This window comes from Pseudophryne corroboree, chromosome 4, assembly GCF_028390025.1.
Source record: "Pseudophryne corroboree isolate aPseCor3 chromosome 4, aPseCor3.hap2, whole genome shotgun sequence".
Taxonomy (NCBI): Eukaryota; Metazoa; Chordata; class Amphibia; order Anura; family Myobatrachidae; genus Pseudophryne; species Pseudophryne corroboree.
Genome location: NC_086447.1, coordinates 650986011 through 651006687, shown reverse-complemented (window position 1 = coordinate 651006687; position 20677 = coordinate 650986011). Strand labels below are relative to the sequence as shown.

Below are 20677 nucleotides of genomic sequence, written 5' to 3'. Positions count from 1 at the left end.
TATACAGACATTTGTCCTTTGAGCTACGCATTTGTATTACATTAAAGCATCACGTTATTCAGCAGTGAACTAATTTGCCACCTAGAGAAAAGCAGATGTCATTTATATGCATGTCTGCCATCCATAGTGTTTGGATGCATGAACCGATATATCACTTCAGTAAATGTATTAGCCCTTACCTTTTCATCATCTACTCCATCATTATCATCGTCTTTGTCACAAGCATCACCGACCCCATCCTTGTCAAAGTCCTCTTGTCCAGAGTTAGGCAGTAGTGGGCAGTTATCCTGCAAAGAAACAATCAGTTCTGATAAGATAAGGGGATACAAAATTCTAACATATTTTAATTTATTTTTCTGAAGGAAATCCTGTTCTAGCTATGGGCCTGATTCCGAGATATACAACTTATATTGTAATGCAGCAGTAGGGGCCTGAGAAAAGACGCCTCCTGCATGCACTGCAGATCTGAGTGCTGTGTCTGAAGACGCAGCATTGGATCACCATCGTGACCATTGGTCGAGTATGGTCTGCATGCGCAGACCCACAAGCAAATGTATGAATGTCATATTTATGTATGTACTTTTGACTCTACAATCTCCCTCATCAGTTTGACAAGAGATTCACATAAATACAGGATACTCAACCTGTATTATGTTACTGCATATCTTCGAACATTTCATACAATATGCATGTGAAGAGATCGCAAACGTGCTATGTCCCTGTCACTCTGGGAGGTTTGACAACCACTTCTGAAGTGTTGAACCTCTCCCAGTGCCTTTTCCATCCCTCATAATCATCTTTCAATGAAGTGTGCACCTACCATTGCGATATTGAAGGAGCACATACCATTAGGGCACACCTCCCTACTGTTCTAGAATCAGGACAAATTAATAGGACAGTTGGGAAGTATATTATGGGAGTAGCTTGCTCTGTCACTGATCCACCTGTGTTGTCACGAATAGCCCCGCCCAAACTAACGTGGTCAGGTCACTGGTTCCCTTAAAACTAGTACCCTCATCTCCTGCAAAACAATCTGTACCTATATGACCATTGTAATGATCTGATTGGCTACAAATTCTAGTCCTCTTCTTCACTGCAACACTAAGTACACTGTACATGTCATTTTGTATTGCACTTTAAAAGACTGATAGAATGAGGGACAAAATAGAAATATATACATTACAAGTAACCATGTGTTTTAACTATGAAACACATTTACAATTCCATAAATGTAGAATTTCCAATTCCATAATTTTATTACTGTCAGTTTAAAACATACTCCATAAAAACTCAATTTTTCAGGCCCCTGTTGATTATAACAGGACCACTAGAGCTGCAAAATTGCCCCTATCATGGCTTCCATAGACCAGATGGTCAGAAGGTCTGTGGTACTTTTAAAAACAGAACTGATAGACTCTGTTGGTGAGAGGCACAGAGGTACCAGCGCTCATAAGCCCAGAAGGACCCTATTCTGTGATCTTCCTGTTATAGCGGAAACCAACACAAACCGTCTGGCACAGGGGCTGATTGAGGAGTGAGGGGCACACCCAATTTTTTATCAGCAGCATCTGTTGCCTGAGCAGAGGTGACTATTAATGCCTTGCAGTTCTCTGCTATTCATCAACAAGTGTGTTTGTTCTGCCAGTGATTGACAGTTCCTTTGAACCTGTCGATTCATTATGCAAAGCACGGGCTGCACACTTTCATTTAACAGATATGTACAGTACTGTATATTACAATTCTCTGATGGCAGAAAATGTACTGTAGGGAATTTCAGTATAATACACAAAATAAATTGGGTCAACTGGCATTAGGAGTCAGCCTCATGATGTTACATCTGTAGTTAATTTACTAATGACATGTTCTTCTCACCTTGCTGCAGTGATAGGTAGCATTGGCAGCACACACCAGGTTATTATTTGGCCATCCGTCTAAATCAGAGTCTTCTCCGCAAATAATGCCATCACCTGCATAACCTGTTCGACATTCACACTTGTAGGACGGCTCGCTGAAGTGACCAATATAAATGCATTCTGCGTACTTGTGGCAGTTGTGCGTTTTGTCTTTGCAGGGATTTACTGGTTCACACTCCTGTAAACAGATTATTATTATTATTATTATTATTATTATTATTATTATTATTATTATTATGTCTACAACAATGTATTAAAATCCCAGTGCAGAAAAGACTATCATATTAGCAACGTTTCTATCTATTACAGAATATTATTTCTTCCATGGGCTTCACAAATATACCTTCTATGTTAGAAACACTTTGGCCCTCATTCCGAGTCGTTCGCTCGGTAATTTTCTTCGCATCGCAGCGTTTTTCTGCTTAGTACGCATGCGCAATGTTCGCACTGCGACTGCGCCAAGTAATTTTGCTATGAAGATAGTTTTTTTACTCACGGCTTTTTCTTCGCTCCGGCGAACGTAATGTGATTGACAGGAAATGGGTGTTACTGGGCGGAAACACGGCATTTTATGGGCGTGTGGATGAAAACGCTACCGTTTCCGGAAAAAACGCAGGAGAGGCTGGAGAAACGGAGGAGTGTCTGGGCGAACGCTGGGTGTGTTTGTGACGTCAAACCAGGAACGACAAGCACTGAACTGATCGCAGATGCCGAGTAAGTCTGAAGCTACTCTGAAACTGCTAAGTAGTTTGTAATCGCAATATTGCGAATACATCGTTCGCAATTTTAAGAAGCTAAGATTCACTCCCAGTAGGCGGCGGCTTAGCGTGTGTAACTCTGCTAAAATCGCCTTGCGAGCGAACAACTCGGAATGAGGGCCTTTGTACACATAATAGCCTAAATTGTCCACATTCCAGTCATCTGTGATAGAAAGGTTTCTCTGCCCCCTGCATACCACGCTAGACCTGTCACTCTTCACAGTAAATATGTACAATGTGATATTGTTTTGACAGATGCTATTCATTAGGATTCCTCGAAGGAGTTTGAAAACATGGTGTGGAGATTAATGACTGGGTGTCAGCTACCACAAACAAAGCAAATTGACCTAGTAATGACAGTCTACTCTTGCTACTGTCTGCCCTTACTATCCCTCATGGTTAGCAAAGGGAAACTGGAAGGCAGATCTAGCATCATGTTAGGGGGCACATGGCACACATTGACATTGCCAACTAAGGGGAGAGATTTATCAAAGCTTGGAGAGAGATAAAGTACCAACCAATCAGATTCCAGCTGTCATTTTTCAAACACCGCCTGTAAAATGACAGGAGCAGATTGGTTGGTATTTTATCTCTAACTGAGCTTTGATAAATCTCCCTCTAAGTCCCTTGTAGACAGACTAATTTATTACCCCTTGTCCCAAAATGTACTACGTTTGGGCCTCACTTACCTGCTTGTCTTTCTTTGCAACTTCTAATCCAACACCAAATGGCTGACTGCCTTTGTAGCGAGGTGGGCATGGCAGACAGTGGAAGCCTGGGTCTGTATTCACACATCGGTGGACACCACCAAACGTGAAGCAAGCATCAGGAACCAGTGCGCACTATTAGTAAAGAAAGAATATTTTTAATAAAGTATTTCAATAATGTGACTCTACCATCATTTCATATACTCTATTATACTGTACCTCGTCAAGATCCTCACAAAATGTTCCATTGCCAATATAGCCAACAGGGCATCCGCCACATGACCAGGATCCATCAGGGTAGCTGTTGCATTCGGCACCAGGAAAGCAGGGACTAGATAAACAACCATCTGTAAAATGTCATGTTTAGAAAATGAAAAACTCAGTAAAAGTAAGAAACACATAACATCGGATGAATAAATGCCAGGTAAGAAGTCTCCTGGCATGACATGATGTTATTTCATTCTTAATCACAATAACAAGTTTTGAATAAATCATATTTTTACTACAATTCTCTGTTATAATGCTGGTTGTCCATAAAGTTTTCCTTGATTGCACCTGAAATCTACTTTAAGATAAGACTTATGATTGCAGCTTGTGGGGGTTATTCAGAGATGGACGCAGATCTTGCTTTCCGCAGCAAGATCAGAAGATCTGCGTCCATCTACTCACATGCTGGGGGCCGCCCAGCATAGGGCAAGGTCGCCCAGCATGTTTGTGGCACCGCCTTGCGATGCGTCCGCAATGTCATCGATTTGAGGTTGATCCCTGACGGCACAGCCTGGCTGCACTGGCACCATTTCTTTTCTCTGAGCGGCTGCATGTGGCACCACGCAGCCTTCCCAAAAATGGTCTGGACACGCCTGCGTTGTCCTGACCATGCCCAGTAAATGGCGCGGTGCCGTTCTACCCGCCACACCCAGTAAATGCCGCATCGCGTCCCCCTTCCCTCCCAAGCTATTGATAAAGCTCCAGTAGTCCAGTGGAGCTATCTCACCAGCCCACTGATTTACACAATGTAAAGCATCAAAAAACACATACTGTAGCTACACAAAACCAGTGAAGTAGGTAACAACATCTGAAGCATAAAAGGCCACATAGCCCTGCTACAGGCTATAATATAACACATTGTTCTCTTCCACTTGCCGCCTACTATATAAAGCTAAGCCTCTTGGTTTTCTGAGACATTTTGTGATTTGTCTACATTTCAAAATTCATTGTTACAACCATTGTGTCATCATTATAAATGTAGTCTCATGCATTATATCTTACTTCAGTGATTATGATATATGTTAGTGTAATATTACATTACAGTTAGTCAATATAACGTTTCTGCCCTTGAGCTATATTTTATCCTCACTTCCTTATCAGCTTTCAGAGAATTAGTTTTACAGTTACCACATTTGACATTCCCAGTAATCCAAATGTTTATCCTTCACCCTCAGACTCTGAAAATCAACTCAGGGAATTTTCAGGAAATTGCTATGAAGCCTAAAACTTTAATATTGTTCTTCACAATCTGGTATGCACCAAGCCACACATTCTTTAAGAAGCACAGCACATCTACAAGCATGTTGTCTCTAAGATTGGAATTTACAAAAGCAGCTGCTGCAGATCCCTGGTCTCATAAACATACGGACGTTTCAGAAAATTCATTACAAAATGAGATTGAATGACATTGTCCCCATAAGTGCTTTATTTTCATCTAGAAAAAAATGTATCTCCCAAACTCCTAAACTTGTTTACATTACCATTAGCTGATTTGCCACTGGTAAAACACATCGGGTAATTGTAATGAACTGGGATTTGTTTTTCGGATATCTTTGCTGCAAAATTTACAGCAGCAATTTTATTTTTACACTGGGTTTTGTTTTTAATAAAATCGCTGCTTTAAATCCAGTGGGAACAAAATCACAGAAAAACAATTGTGACTAGTACAATACATTATGGCCAGGATGTACTACACGGAAAATGCAGTAAGCATTTTCCGAATGCACAAAACCCTGGTTGCCAGGACAGCGCCATGGAGGGGATCGCCAGCTTTTTCTGGAGATATCCCATGAAGCCTATGGGCTACTCTCCGCAGCGCTGGTGTGAGGAATCCATTTGGATCCCTCCCAGCATGCACCTCTGCGCATACACAGAATGACTCCAGGGGCCGAAACCCGTAAGTCAGGGAGCAGCCGGAGATCGCGAAGAACAGCTCTTATCGGAAGATCTGTCCTTCACAATGCTAATCGCATATGGCGGCAATGGGCAGCGATGTCACTTAGTACATCCCGACCAAGATGCCTGTTGTATTCTTGCAGCAAGGAACCATAAAGGCAAGCAAGAGTAATTTTGGTATAGAATTGCTTTTCCCCAGCAGGCTAGTATCACTCTTCCTCCTAATAGGCCTAAAATATAAACACTATGGGTTCCATATAGTGCATTTTTATAAGCAGACCGGCGCTATGTGCAGTATTTAAATATTGCATAAATCACAGCTCTGCTCACATAACGGACAAATATGTACTTAAGAAGACTAATTATGTTCACGGCATTCACTTCATTGCTTAAAACAAAACACATGCACACAAAACAAAGTCTAATAACCTGACATGTAAGAGCAACTCTCTCTCTAGAGGTTGTTTAGTTAACTGAATAGTAAAAGAAATGTAATAAAAAAAACATTTTCCCTCTAACCTCACCTGGGACAGATTAAAGTGCACCCGATATGCTAATTACTCACTGAGGAGAGGTCTGTCATTCCACAACTGATCCCTTCACCATACCAAAGTTCTCACTTGTTTCAAATACATCAAGGGGGAGGCATGGTAAAAAGCCAGAATTCTACACAGCAGACTGAAGCTGCTAATTAGCAGAGAATTGCCCTGGCTGGTACACCAAGGTGACACAGGATTTATTGTTTTTGCTGTCTTGTTAACTTTATAACTCAGTGATGGAGTTTATACATAATATTAAAACAATGTAGTACATTTATAAGCTTTACTAACTTACCAATAGGACAATCTTGCTTATTACACATCTCCTTTTCTTTAGTATCTCCGGCACATTTCTTCCCTCCATATTGCGGCTTGGGGTTATTACAAAGACGGGATCTATCTCGCAGACCTCCAGCACAGGTGGCGCTGCAGCTAGACCATGGTGACCAAGGGCCCCATTTACCATTAACTGAAATTTAAGGAATAACATTTCTGTCATTTGAAACTTGCATATACTATAAATTCCCATACAATGTACATTCTTGGCACAATTTTCAAATTGTATCCCTCAATGGTGATTTGCAAAAATTATTTTACAAACGTTGCTAGCACATTGGAAAATTAGACACAAAGTCAAGTTGTTTCTAGCAAACATACTTGTGAGCTGGTGATTTCAGCTTCATCATTTGAATTTAAAAATAATTGTCCATTTGTCTCTCTATTCAACATGTCAGACTCCTACTACTGATACAATGTTGTGCAAAACAGTTAGTCCTTATGCTGCAGACAAACCAATATGTTTACTATGTTTACGTTGCTTACTGTCGATATATATATATATATATATATATATATATTTTAAATACATACTTGGGCACGGCACTCCTTCACACTGTTTTGTTTCACGTCCACTTCCCGTGCAGTCTTTCCCTCCTAGCTGTGGCTTGGGAGAGTTACACAGACGGATACGAGTGATGTTGCCAGTTCCACACGTCACAGAACATGCCGACCATGGAGACCAATGACTCCAACCCCCATCCTGACGTACTAATAAAGACAAGAATAGAAGAATCTGAGTTCATAATTTGAGGAAAAAAAGGTCATTATACAGTATACTGTATATTGTCATGTGATAACTCATGCTCCACTCTTTACTAAAGATACACTTTAAATACTTACTGCGGTTGTCACATTTCCCAAGATTACATGTTCTAGTTTGGATTGATGAGCCGGCACACGTGCTACTGGTAGCATCACACGATCTTCCGCGTTGTTGTGTTCCAGAGCCACAGGTTACAGAGCATTCGGTCCACTCAGACCACGGTGACCAGCCAGCCTCACTATCTTTTGCTAGTAAAATCAACAAGATAACGCATAAGTCATGCCAATTATGGCAAAATAAATGATGAGTTAGATAATGAATAAAATTACAGCTCCATATAAGGTGTAACTGACAGAAGGAATCTTGCAGTGAGGGAAATACTGAACTATTTCCTTTCGAGCACCTGAATGATATCACTAAGCTAATTGAGCATCTACCAATATATATGTCTATTTCCTTAGTAAGAAGATCAGTCACTTGAGCAAATGTGAATTAAAAGTAAATATATTATAATAACAATATTACTAACAGTATTAGTTATAAAAAAAGAAATAAAACCAGATGAAACAAAACAATAACAATTAAAAGCAATGAGTTACTATATTGTGCAAAATGTTTTTTCTTCTGATTTGAAACAAATACTGTGTTGTTGTCAGAGGTTTCTCTGAAAATGAATCAATATGGTAAATATGAAACAGACTAAGAACTTGGAAAGAATCCCTATAAAAAGGACAAAAAGGATCCTTACAGAAACACACAGGGCAACACTCTCCTTCAATGAATGTTGGGCTGTCACAGTTCACCATTGGGCATGTGATCTGCTGGCAAACGGTTTTGTAATTCTGTGGGGGGAAAAAATAAAAGCTACAGGTTGAAAGTTGAAACAGGTCTCAGAGTTTCCACTGATACAGAACGCACTCTATAGAGAGGAAAAACAGATTATAGTATAAAAGAAATGACATTTTATAGTGGCCCAGTGATTTGGGATCACTGTCACAAATATCACAGGACATTACTGTGTATGCCATATTACTATTCAGCAACTGATATACTGTATGACATATGTATTTGCAGTGATTGATGTGTTTGCTATTATTAATGTGTATGACATATAATCATGTAGTTAGTGATTGACGTGTATGAAGTACAGTAAGTTTATGCAGTGAATGACATGTATGACATACAGCATGAAGGGTGCATTGTACTCTATTCATGTACACGTAATATGTATTTTAATTATAATTTTATGACCACTTTCCTTTATCTATCCTATATAAGAACTAATAACCTTATTTTGTAGTATTGTTACCTGACATGTGCATTTTGTACAACTGTCTACAATCCAGTCTTCATTATCAGCAAAGACACGTCCGTCCTGCCAGCACATTGACTGGTTTCTGATTGATCTGTTTGTGCCAATCAGTTCCCACAACTCCTGGTTTTCTTCAGACTGAAATGAGTTTTTAAAATAAACTTTAATTCTGTAAACATGCTGTAAATAATATGGCTGCAATTGTGAACAATGTGATATCATTCAGTTGCAACAATGAAAAAGCAATTCTGGTAATTCTTATTTGACGAAAAAGAAGAATAAATACAACACAAATAGAATTTACATTTTTTTACATTCCATATTAAAAGAATCAGGGCCAATAAAATGTTATGTAACCTAAAGTCCAAAAAAACATAAAAAGACAAGGCAAAGGAAAAGTCGGCATAAGTATCATCTAAGAACAACATAATCATATAAGAAGTGTGAACCCTATTTGATAATCAGAAACCATAAATCTATCCACCTACCTTTGGGGTAGTTGACACGAATAATTAACAATACATATCAGCATTTTCTGAACATTTATTTATATAGCATCACTAATTTAGGCAGTGTTGAACAGAAAACATCTCTTATTCTGTTCCTGTCCCATTAGAGCTTACACACACACACACACACACACACACACACACACACACACACACACACACACACACACACACACACACACACACTCATGCACTTTAGTGTAATTTTGTTGTAATCCACTTAATTTGCCAGCATAGATATGGTAAGAAATTTAAATTTTTTTCTGAAGCCGATTATGTTTTTTGAGTTTGAGGAAAATTGAGCACCTTGAAGAAACCCATGCAAACACAGGGAGAACATACAAACTCTACACACACAAGGCACTGTATAGACTCAAGCACATGACCCTAATCCTGTAAATTATCATTGCTAATCATTTTCATGCAATTATGCGGGCCATAAAGAATGTCATCAATGTAAGGACCCTATTGGTTTGTGGTGTGTGTGCAGCTTGTGTAGTGCACTGTTAGTGTTTATAAAAATCAGGGGTCTATGCATTAAGATCCCTCTTAAATGAATGCAATCCTGACCCCAAAGGCAATGGAGAGGGTTCATTAAGCCATAGTGGCAGTGCAAAGAAGCAGGTGTACGCGTGATGCTGAACATGATGATAGTATGAAGAAAAGTCAACATAAGACATAGAAGGTTCCAGAGAGGTCGCAGAGCTTACAGCATGTACAGTGAGGGTGCATGAGTGCTAGTGGTGTATATACTGTATGGAGACATCACCTCAGAGTGGAAGAGTTAATCTAAGATATTGCTGCAAAGGCTGCATTTGTTGGGAATGGTGGGCAATACTAAAGAACTCATCATGAGCCAATCACTGTCAGAAATCTTCCCAAGGACTGGAAATTAATGTCCCAACAACATTCAGAAAGCAAGGTACTGTAGATGTGCTCTAATCACTTCCAGCTCAGTAATAACCTTGCTATTAAGATGCAGTGGTAGAAAATAATTGTGTGCATTTAAAGCAGGGATGGGGAACCTTTGGCCCTCCAGCTGTTGTTGAACTACACATCCCAGCATGCCCTGCAACAGTTTTAGCATGGCCAAATAGCAAAAATGTAGCAAGGCATGCTGGGATGTGTAGTTCAACAACAGCTGGAGGGCCGAAGGTTCCCCATCCCTGATTTAAAGACACTAGTAGAAACAAGTGAGATATTGCAACCTCTATTACAGCTTCTAACAAGATGTCTAATAAATCATGCTGTAAAGATCACATAACTTTGAGCCTGAGAGGCCCAGGTCCAACAAAAAGAAAAAAAGAGTAAACAGTGCACCAACGAGACAGTGGCCACACTTCAGTTCAGAATTCTTTATTGATGAACTATTGGTCGACATATAATTACTTACTAGTTAATGTCTTTATTAGTGAGGGACTGTTTAACTGCTAACACTGGGCGACTTATTTTGCAGAAAATGCATCTTATGCTGGGCATACATGGTCAGATAAAATACCTGTTAGACCAACAGGCATTTTATCTGACCCTGCAGATACACTGCGAGTTCTCTAACACTGAATGTCACCTGATATCTGCTCTCTGCCCCAGGGAGGCAGACATTTCTCCATTCCTTCCCATGTGAAGGAACAGAAGAAATGTCTGTCAGTTGGTCGCGGTAAGGCATACACTGTCCGATGCAGCTGACATGACACTAGAAAATATGTTATTAGAGGGACATGTTGGACGATCCGGCATGCCCAACTAATCAATATAAATGGATCGGGCGGCCACATACATGCTGCGATTATCTGGCTGCGCACTGATATTGGGTGGATCGGACAGATAATTGTAGCGTGTATGCACAGCATAAGTCGTAATGCGATGCAACTATGATGCACCATGAGACTGTGCCGATTATTTTGATATGTGATACTTGTATGTTGTGCTTGAGTCTGCAAACGAAGCACAACCGAAATTGTACTGGAAAATAGATTCAGAGACTTAGTCGCACACAGATATTCAAGTGTCGCTTATCAAATTAATCAGCACATTCTCCTGGGGAACGCATTTTCAGCAAAATAGAGGCCCACCCCTAGCAGAAACTCACTGGACCAGGTGTGACTGCAGCAATGATGCTTCTGTAGCTACCAATCGGGTGTTTATTTTCACTTCTTAGCTGTACCTAATAAATGACAGAATCCATTTTTGTTATGAAAAATGCAGCTTTTTTTCATTTGCATTAATTTTCCTAAGATTGTAAATGTGCAGTCAATGCTAGTTAGATGCTCTGTTAGCTTCTCTGAGTACTGTAGATCACAGGCCTTACAGAATCCGTTATTTATTATCACCACTATTACCATTGCTGTAATTTTAGCTGTTAATAGTAATGCTTTGGATATTGAGATGACCTGGTCAAGAGCGGGATATGATTTAGTTTTTGAATAATTGGTCACCTGCACAGGAATTTCCTTTCACAATACTTAAAATCTATTGAAGGTTATCGTCTTCAATTTGAATTTAGAAGGTGCAGTTTTGTATCTTTGCAAAACCATGTTACACAGCAAGGGGGCAAACCTAAAATGCAGAGACAGACAAAATGGCGCTACAGGTTTTACGATCCGTAGGTGAGGGAGATCCGGCAATACAAAGTCACTGACCCCTGCAAGTCCCCAGCTCCTCAGAGGCCTATTATGAGCTGGTGCATGTGGACACATGTGAATGACCATGTATACTTAGATGAGGCCACGCTCAGCTACTTAGAAAGCATAGTAGAAAGAAACCTCTTGATAAATTAAACTTACCACTTTTTGGAGGTTATCAAGCAGATTATTAACAACATGACGTATGCTGGACAGCTCAGTGAACATCTTCCCTAACTCTTCACAAGACCGGTCACAAAAGTCCACCTGCCTGTCTTCCTTTTTTCCAACATATTCAGTGATGGGGGAGAGATGGATAATTTCCGTTCTTTCACTGATCGCATTGTCACCTGGGAAGATAATAATTTGGTCTGAGTTTTCCACAGAAATGTAATTCCATTAGAATTATTAAATTAATTGTCTTCACAAATTGTAATAATATTGAAGATATGTACGTGCAAGAAAGACTCAACTGTTTCTCAGTAAAAGGTGAAGATTACAGCAAGGAAACAAATGTAATGTGACAGGGTCTGAACCTGCCAAACCCTCTGACACTGTATACATTGGGAGAAATATGTTCTCTTGTTTCATGCTGTTTATGTAGAAAATGCTAATTTGCAATTAAAAGTTTAGGAGAAAAAGCTTCAACACACATCTTTATTAACATATATTTCTAAACAAAGTTAAAATAGCTTAATTATGCAATATACAAAGCTTCTGTTACAAAACAGATTGATATTTCCAAATATATTCAAAGACTCAGATCTTGTAGTTTAAATAAATCAGACCTCTGTAAAAGATGTGTCAAAATATTATTAGTATTATAATAATAATAATAATTATTATTATTATTAACTTTTGTTTATAAGGTGCCACAAAGTGCCCGCAGCTCCATACAGTGTTAACATAGAACCATTTCTCAGTAACAGTGTCAGAGCATACAGTAAGTACAACACACAAAGACAGACTATAGCATACCTACATACTGTAGCATAAGTACCAAACCACAGACTGGGTAGGACAAATTCACTGGCGTATCTATAATAAGTGCAGTGTGTGCGGTGCACACGGGCCCCTGCATCCAGAGGGGGCCCACACCGCACACACTGCACCCATTTTTTTTATACTTAACTTTCTGGCGTCCATCTGTGTTCGTGTGGGCCCCCTCCTCTCCCGTAGCCAGCACCGCCGCTGCTAGCGAACTGAGCACTAGAGACTCTGGCACAGTGCCAGAGTCTACAGTGCATGTGCAGGACTCAAAAAAATGGAGCGGCATCCATTTTTTCGGCGTCCTGCGCATGTGCTGTAGATTCTGGCACTGTGCCAGAGTCTCAGTGCTCAGAGGGCTATCAGTGGTGGTGCTGGCTACGGGAGAGGAGGGGGCCCACACACGGAGTCTGCACATGGGCCCCTCCTCCCTTGAGACGACTCTGGACAGATAACAAGGGCAATGTTAGGATAACTCACTGGAGCTAGTAGGAGCTTGCCATGGTAAAAAAACCATCCCCATGCTGATAGCACTCTGACCCTCTGAGCACCCCAGGTGGTAGGTAGGTACAGTAAATGCAGTTCTATATGTGGCACTCCTAGTTGCAGCATTCTTTGGCAACCATAAATTGCTTGGATATGATGGTGCTTGTAGAACTACAGAAATTACAAAACTGCAAGTTCCAGCATGCTCATGGCTGTCAGAGCGCACTGGTGCTTGTAGGACTACAAACATCATCATGCCCTGACATTCAGTGCCACATAGAAAAAAAATACACAGTTTATAGAAACTTCTTTATTTTAGAATAAATATATGTGAACAATGCAGAACTACCCCTTGAGCAACCCAAAGCAAAAGACAGGCTAAGTAGCATTTTCACTCTCGACCAATAAGAGCGAAGCCTCTTTATCTCTCTAGGGGAAGATGTACTAAGCAGTGAAAAGAGTGGAAAAGTGAGCCAGTGGAAAAGGTGCCCATTTGGGATGGAGAAGGGGCAGTGACAGCCAGCGTTTTAGAAAGTGGGAGCATGTGCACCTCATTTTCTTGGCATGCCGGGGCCAGTGGCTACATACTTGAACGGCAGCGTGAAAACACCAGCAATCCTGAGTGACCGGAGCATTACTCAGATGGCCTATGTGTACACAGATGATTTGATTCTGCTATTTACACTGGCTGAGGAGCAGGGACCCGCTTCTCACAAGCAAGGTAGTAAGCAGGTGCCCTCCCCATGCCACCCCTGTCCTCCCCTCTGATTAGAATGTGGCCCCACAATTATTAATTTTTTACATTGTATTATTTTTAGGCAAAACCCCTCCTCTGTTCATTACCAGGGATTGGCATGGCTCTCTACGCCCCTGCACACGATACACAAGAGCATGTCCAAGAAAATCTTTTATAGAGCAATGTAGATATGCTTCCATGATTTCCTGTACATAAGTTGCAGACCAAAGGACTTATGTAATAGTCCCAACCTGGTTTTGCCTTGTAAATGATTTCTGCTTTAAAAATATGGGCATACTTGCTGGAATTCCGGCACAGCATGCATCTTGCAGACTATTACAGTACATAATCCCCTTGGTCTACAGGTATGATTCTCCTACCTTTAAATATGTGGTTTGCTTTTTTTACTGTACCATACTTTGCTTTCCAGCTGTCCACCAGGGACAACCTAAAATGTAGCCTTCCATACAGTGGATGTGAGAACTACTGAGCACAATGGGTCTTCTTTTGCACTTGCGCCACATAATGTTTGTAGAAAATATTACATGTTTTTAAATAAATTGCTTTTTAAAAATATAATATATGGTATTGTTTAATCCTCGGCTGAATCATTTCTTAGGAACGCACTATCCCTAAAGAACCCCAAATTCTGTACATGTGTACAATTAATCATTGAAACATATAATATTAAAAACAGACTATAGATCCCTACAGTGTCCGCCATAACATGTGGATTTGTCCTTTTACCTTACCTAATGGAACCCTTGAGATATTAGTGACTGCAAATGCAAATACCCATCCAGCAAGAAAAATAGCTTTATATTTAACTATCTAGAACAATTGTTCTAAACCTTTCTCTTCCGAAAACCACATTGGTGGTCATTCCGAGTTGATCGCTCGTTATTTTTTTTCCGCAATGGAGCGATTAGTCGCTAATGCGCATGCGAAATGTCCGCAGTGCGACTGCGCCAAGTAAATTTGCTATTAAGTTAGGTATTTTACTCACGGCATTACGAGGTTTTTTCTTCGTTCTGGTGATCGTAGTGTGATTGACAGGAAGTGGGTGTTTCTGGGCGGAAACTGTCCGTTTTATGGGTGTGTGCGAAAAAACGCTGCAGTTTCTGGGAAAAACGCGGGAGTGTCTGAAGAAACGGGGGAGTGTCTGGGTGAACGCTGGGTGTGTTTGTGACGTCAAACCAGGAACGAAACTGACTGAACTGATCGCAGTGGCAGAGTAAGTCTCGAGCTACTCAGAAACTGCTAAGAACTGTCTATTCGCAAATCTGCTAATCTTTAGTTCGCAAATCTGCTATGCTAAGATTCACTCCCAGTAGGCGGCGGCTTAGCGTGTGCAATGCTGCTAAAAGCAGCTTGCGAGCGAACAACTCGGAATGAGGGTCATTATGTGGTTAAGCTCTGCAAATCATTATTTAGTTTGGAGCAAATAATGTATTTCCTCTTAGTTCACGATTTTTTATTTTTACAAGATACATAATTAAACAATAAATAAATATAAATATAGCAAATATAAATACATAGAAAACATACTATAAAATAGGTGCTATTTGGGTGCAGGGCTGGCGCAAGGTCTCTCTGCACCCTAGGGCAAACTTCAGCCTAGCGCAACTTAACCTGCAACACCCCCAGCACTGCATCTGAATATGGGGTCTAGTAGGGATATTTAATTGTATGTGTGTATACATACATACGTACGTACGTACGTACGTACGTACGTACGTACGTACATACATATATAAACACACACATATATTTGTATGCTCCTTATTGTGTTTCATCCACCCATCTCTAAGTTCATTATTCACCCCCCCTCCTCCATATGTACTATATTGTGCCCCAGTGCCTGTGTTTTCCCTTTTATGCTGTTTACAAGTACAAACTACCTATTAGTCTGTAAGATCTGTACTGTTTGTGGTCCCACAGAAACCCCCATGGGTTACTTACCTAAAAGTTGTTTCCTTGTTTTCCCTCATAATTGGCATGGTCCCTCTTACAGGCGGCAGCAGCATTACAGTGACGTTGCTGGGAGCAGACATAACATCAGGTGCTGCTTGCTGCTTGAGAGCTGGGATCCAGGGGCCTGGAGGAGGTGCATCAGGGCTATGAGGAGTGGCCATATGCCTTCACATGACTTGATGTTTCACGTGTCAGCACAGAGTAAGCACTGAGGCACTATGTGGAACAGCCTGATAGTGGTGGCTGCACCTGATTAGACCAGCAACAGCAGCCAGTGCAGTGTAAAAGTAGGAGGCCGCATTCAGACACATCATTCAGTTTTTTGCTAGATGATTTCAGTGGCGCCCTCCTGGGGCCAGTGCATCTAGGCAGCCACCTAAAGCTGCCTAATGGTAGAGCCGGCCCTGGTTGGGTCCTGCGAGTTATTCTCATGGTGAACTCACACTGCAAATTCATTCACAATCCAATTCCAAACTTACATTGCTTTTTCAGAGGAAATTTGCCCCTGAGCAGGCTAAAAGGTAAGGTAAACATGTTGGTACACAGTGCAGAACGTTTGATAAACCCCTCATAATGAATAAGCATGCCCTTGGACTTTAAATTGTATAATTTGGCCAATAAACACGTCAGTTTTCAAGTGAATTTCTCAAAAAATCTCAATAATGGGTTAAATGATTTGGGATAGGTACGTGGAGGTGGATGGGCAAGGTTTTTTTCTTAAACTTGCAAATGAGAGGTAAAAATGCTATTAAAACACTGAAAAATCCATTTATCAACACAACATTGGGGGTAATTCCAAGTTGATGGCAGCAGGAATTTTGTTAGCAGTTGGGCAAAACCATGTGCACTGCAGGGGGGGGGGGGCAGATATAACATGTGCAGAGAGAGTTAGATTTGGGTGGGTTATTTTGTTTCTGTGCAGGGTAAATCCTGGCTGCTTTATTTTTACACTGCAAATAAGATTGCAGATTGAACACACCCCACCCAAATCTAACTCTCTCTGCACATGTTAAATCTGCCTCCCCTGCAGTGCACATGGGGGGTCATTCCGAGTTGTTAGCTCGTTATTTTTTTTCCGCTACGGAGCGATTTGTCGCAAACTGCGCATGCGCAATGTACGCAGAGCGCCTGCGCAAAGTAAATTAGCACAAAAGTTTGGTAATTTACTCACGGCGTAACAACGTTTTTTCATCGCTCTGCTGATCGTAGTGTGATTGACAGGAAGTGGGTGTTTCTGGGCGGAAACTGGCCGTTTTATGGGAGTGTGCGGAAAAACGCAGGCGTTCGAGTTGCAAAACGCAGGAGTGGCTGGAGAAACGGGGGAGTGGTTGGGCAAATGCTGGGTGTGTTTGTAACGTCAAACCAGGAACGAAAAGGACTGAGCTGGTCGCAATGGCTGAGTAAGTCTGGAGCTACTCAGAAACTGCGGGGTAATCGTTACGAGAAAATTAGCGAAGCTTTCATTAGCAAATCTGCTAAGCTAAGATACACTCCCAGTAGGCATAGGCTTAGCGTGTGCAATGCTGCTAAAAGCAGCTAACGAGCGAACAACTCGGAATCACCCCCATGGTTTTGCCCAATTGCTAACAAAATTCCTGCTGCGATCAACTTGGAATTACCCCCTTTGTTCTGTACCACAAAATGCTAGAAAGACTTTGATGAAAAACTCATACTTGCTATAATTTTTCCACCATTAATAACGTGCAATAATCAGCCATTTGACACCTTTTAAAAACATCCAGTACTTTCCTTATGGCCACTAACAGCCTTCTATATTAGTGTATCTTTATGCAATTACAAAACTTAATTTGAAGAATTTATGTAAAATACATATTTATAACATAATATGTACAGTGAGAGTATTGTGTAATTATTATTATTTGTTTAACACAATTTATACCTACATTTTTATCATACATTGTGCTGGGGTGGTCTTCAGTATGCCGGCGGTCGGGCTACCGGCGACCAGCATACCGGCGCCGGGAGCCCGACAGCCTGCATACCGACACTTATTTTCCCTTGTGGGGGTCCACGACCCCCTGGAGGGAGAATAAAATAGTGTGGCGCGCGTAGCGCGCCACCGTGCCCGTAGCGTGGCGAGCGCAGCGAGCCCACAAGGGGCTCATTTGCGCTCGCCACACTGTCGGTAAGCCGGCGGTCGGGCTCCCGGCGCCGGTATGCTGGTCGCCGGGAGCCCGACCGCCGGCATATCGTAGTGAACCCTTGTGCTGAACTCATTAGGTCCTCACTGTCTATTAGACTGGCGAGCACTGGAATTACTGTTTGCTCTACTACTGTAGTTAGATATTTATTACTAGAATATATTGTGGTTACAATAGAAAACAACTCTAGACTAATTTCCGCACAAGGTCTCCAGTTTTTTCCTATAAAAGTGGCACCTCAAACAGCATCCAACTTTGATTTTGGTTATGTTCCATTTACCCTGCTAGTGTATTACAACAGTCCTGTTGTTTTAATAGTAATTACCTGCCTTCAAAGGATGGATAAAGTTACAGCCTGAGCCAATATAAATCTCTAACTTGTGGAGACAAGACCATTATATCTCTTTGCCTCTAATGACTTAGCTAATGATTCTGAAACTGATTATGGGCCTCTTACAATCAAAGTCTTCACATTAAGTTGATCTCAGACAATGAAAGCAGCACAGAAAACTTGCTCCTTGACCTACAGACAAGGTCCTATGAAATGTTTCTGTCCCTTCAGGGAACGTAGTGAAGTTCTGTAAATTAGCATTACATCCACCAGCTACCCCTGCTGAGCATTGGAATGATATGTATTTGGATACTGTATGTGAGTTAAGAACAATAAAAGGTTTATGGTACTGCGCAATGTTTTCTCCAGTAACTGGACTTTTGTACATAATTTTTCACAAATAGTAAACCATTGGACCACACAGCAAACAATCAGTCCAAATGACGTTTGGTGTACAGATGGGTCCTTGCTGATCTTACATGTGATGCATATGCGTCACAATAAGATAGCTCCGGCAAGTGTGTCTGCAAACGGGAGCGACCCATTCGCTTATAGGTGCTAAGTCACATATGTGACTAGCAACAGCTCGGCATGGCTAATCTTATATACGATGTGTATGCACGTGTGTGCGCATTGGGTGTAAGATCAGTAAGCACACATCTGTATATGTTGGTATGAATCCCGCACAGTGTTCGACTGGGGCATGTAGGGCCCACCAGGGGAATACAGTGGTATGGGCCCATGTTTAAGGGTGTAGCCAGTCTCTAGAGTAGGTGTGCCCATCCGCCACATTGGTTTGCCTAACCATTTTGCAATTGTTGGTCCCCTAGAAAAATATATACAGTAAATACTGTTGTGCATGCATGATAATGTACTAGATTAGTAACAGTACAGTCTGGAAACTGATCCCTAAATAAAATTCAGTAAATTCAGCTGCTGCATGCATGATAATGTACCTGATTAATAACAGCAATGCACTGTAGAAAATACACCATAGTCCAGTGTAAGGTAACATATGTATAATGTTTAATTCAAGTGCAGTCTGGAACCTGATTCTTAGAGCAGGAGGTTGGCCCCCAGGCAGTAGGGCCCACCGGTGGTTTCCCCTGTACCCCTGTGGGCCAGTCCAACCCTGATCCCGCATATTTTTGCCAATTAATTCACGTCACTTGCATGCTGGTTTTGGTATAACTTAATCCTCTAAAGGAAAAAATCTGACCATGGTTGAACCATAGATAAAAGTAATGAAACATGTTCAAAAAAAGATTTGTCATTTTCCAGAGTAGACAAACAGTGGTAGCTGCTCAATCATTCCTGGAGATAATTATACCAGGTGCTAGAAAAGGGGAGGGGGGTCACACACCATTTATTACCAGATAGGTTCAAGTATTGATACAGGTAACAGTCAGTGTGCTGGGGGGATACCTGGAGGGGGAAGGGGGATGGAGTGCGGGGAAATCACCCCCCCCCCCTCTTTCCAGAGCAGTCAGGTATCTCCTGCTTCACTAGCCTTCTGAATAAGAATACAAATAGCAATGCAAGAGGTTATTTATCAATTCATCATCAATGTAATTAATAAACTGCTGGATGATGAATATGGAGACAAATAATGCATTTTTTGATGAGCATTACCTTTTTTTCTGGAAATTTTTTCTACTGTCTTTGTTAGAATTTGCATCACCGAACTACTTCATACCAGCTATTTAACAGACCAGGAAGACACTATCTAAGCCACATGACTTTTAGCAGTACCACAACTTTTTTTTATTAATACTGACACCATTTTTTATAGAAAAAAAATCAGTGATATTTATGATAGGAAAATAAATATATGCAGGAAAGTTTCAATTGTTTCTCAGCTTTGACCAAGCAATGTTAAGGCCAGTTCTTGGAGGCAGAAGGACCTTCTTTAGGGGTGGTAATTTGAAATTTCAGAATGATGGGTAGAGGTATCATATACTACAATCATGCCAACATGGTCCACCACACCCCTTGAGAATATTCCTGGCACTGACACCTAGACACAACAATACAATATATATTAATATAATATTGTAATATTGCCTCCATACAGGGACTGTGCTCTACAGCAATAGGCTGCATGGGCCCTGTTCCCCTATCTGTGCATGGTTCCACCTCCTGCTCACTGACAGCACAGCCTTGGTGGGGCATGCCTGACAGGCATCTGCTACTTGGGCACAGCTGTGCAACAGGAGAGGATCAGATTCAACAGAAGAGATCACTAACAGGTAAGTTATAGAATAGGGGTTGTTAAATAGGTTTCAGTATGATATCCCGGCTGTCGGGATCACGGCAGTCAGGAGACCGACACCGGGTCAAGAGACCAGCGCGCAAGCCTGTGAGTGCAGTATGTCCC

At 41.2% G+C, this 20677-nt stretch overlaps 1 protein-coding gene across 1 annotated transcript in view; it reads right to left on the bottom strand.

The window, feature by feature from the left end:
* Positions 1-20677, bottom strand: part of THBS2 (thrombospondin 2) — a 132243-nt gene that overhangs the window by 59697 nt on the left and 51869 nt on the right. The window contains exons 5-14 of the mRNA XM_063917764.1: positions 11787-11974; positions 8492-8632; positions 7931-8024; positions 7260-7430; positions 6951-7127; positions 6376-6549; positions 3598-3725; positions 3361-3513; positions 1873-2091; positions 180-287 (exon numbers count right to left, since the gene is read on the bottom strand). Of these exons, the coding sequence (XP_063773834.1) occupies positions 180-287; positions 1873-2091; positions 3361-3513; positions 3598-3725; positions 6376-6549; positions 6951-7127; positions 7260-7430; positions 7931-8024; positions 8492-8632; positions 11787-11974 (1553 nt within the window). The remainder of the gene's footprint in view (positions 1-179; positions 288-1872; positions 2092-3360; positions 3514-3597; positions 3726-6375; positions 6550-6950; positions 7128-7259; positions 7431-7930; positions 8025-8491; positions 8633-11786; positions 11975-20677) is intronic.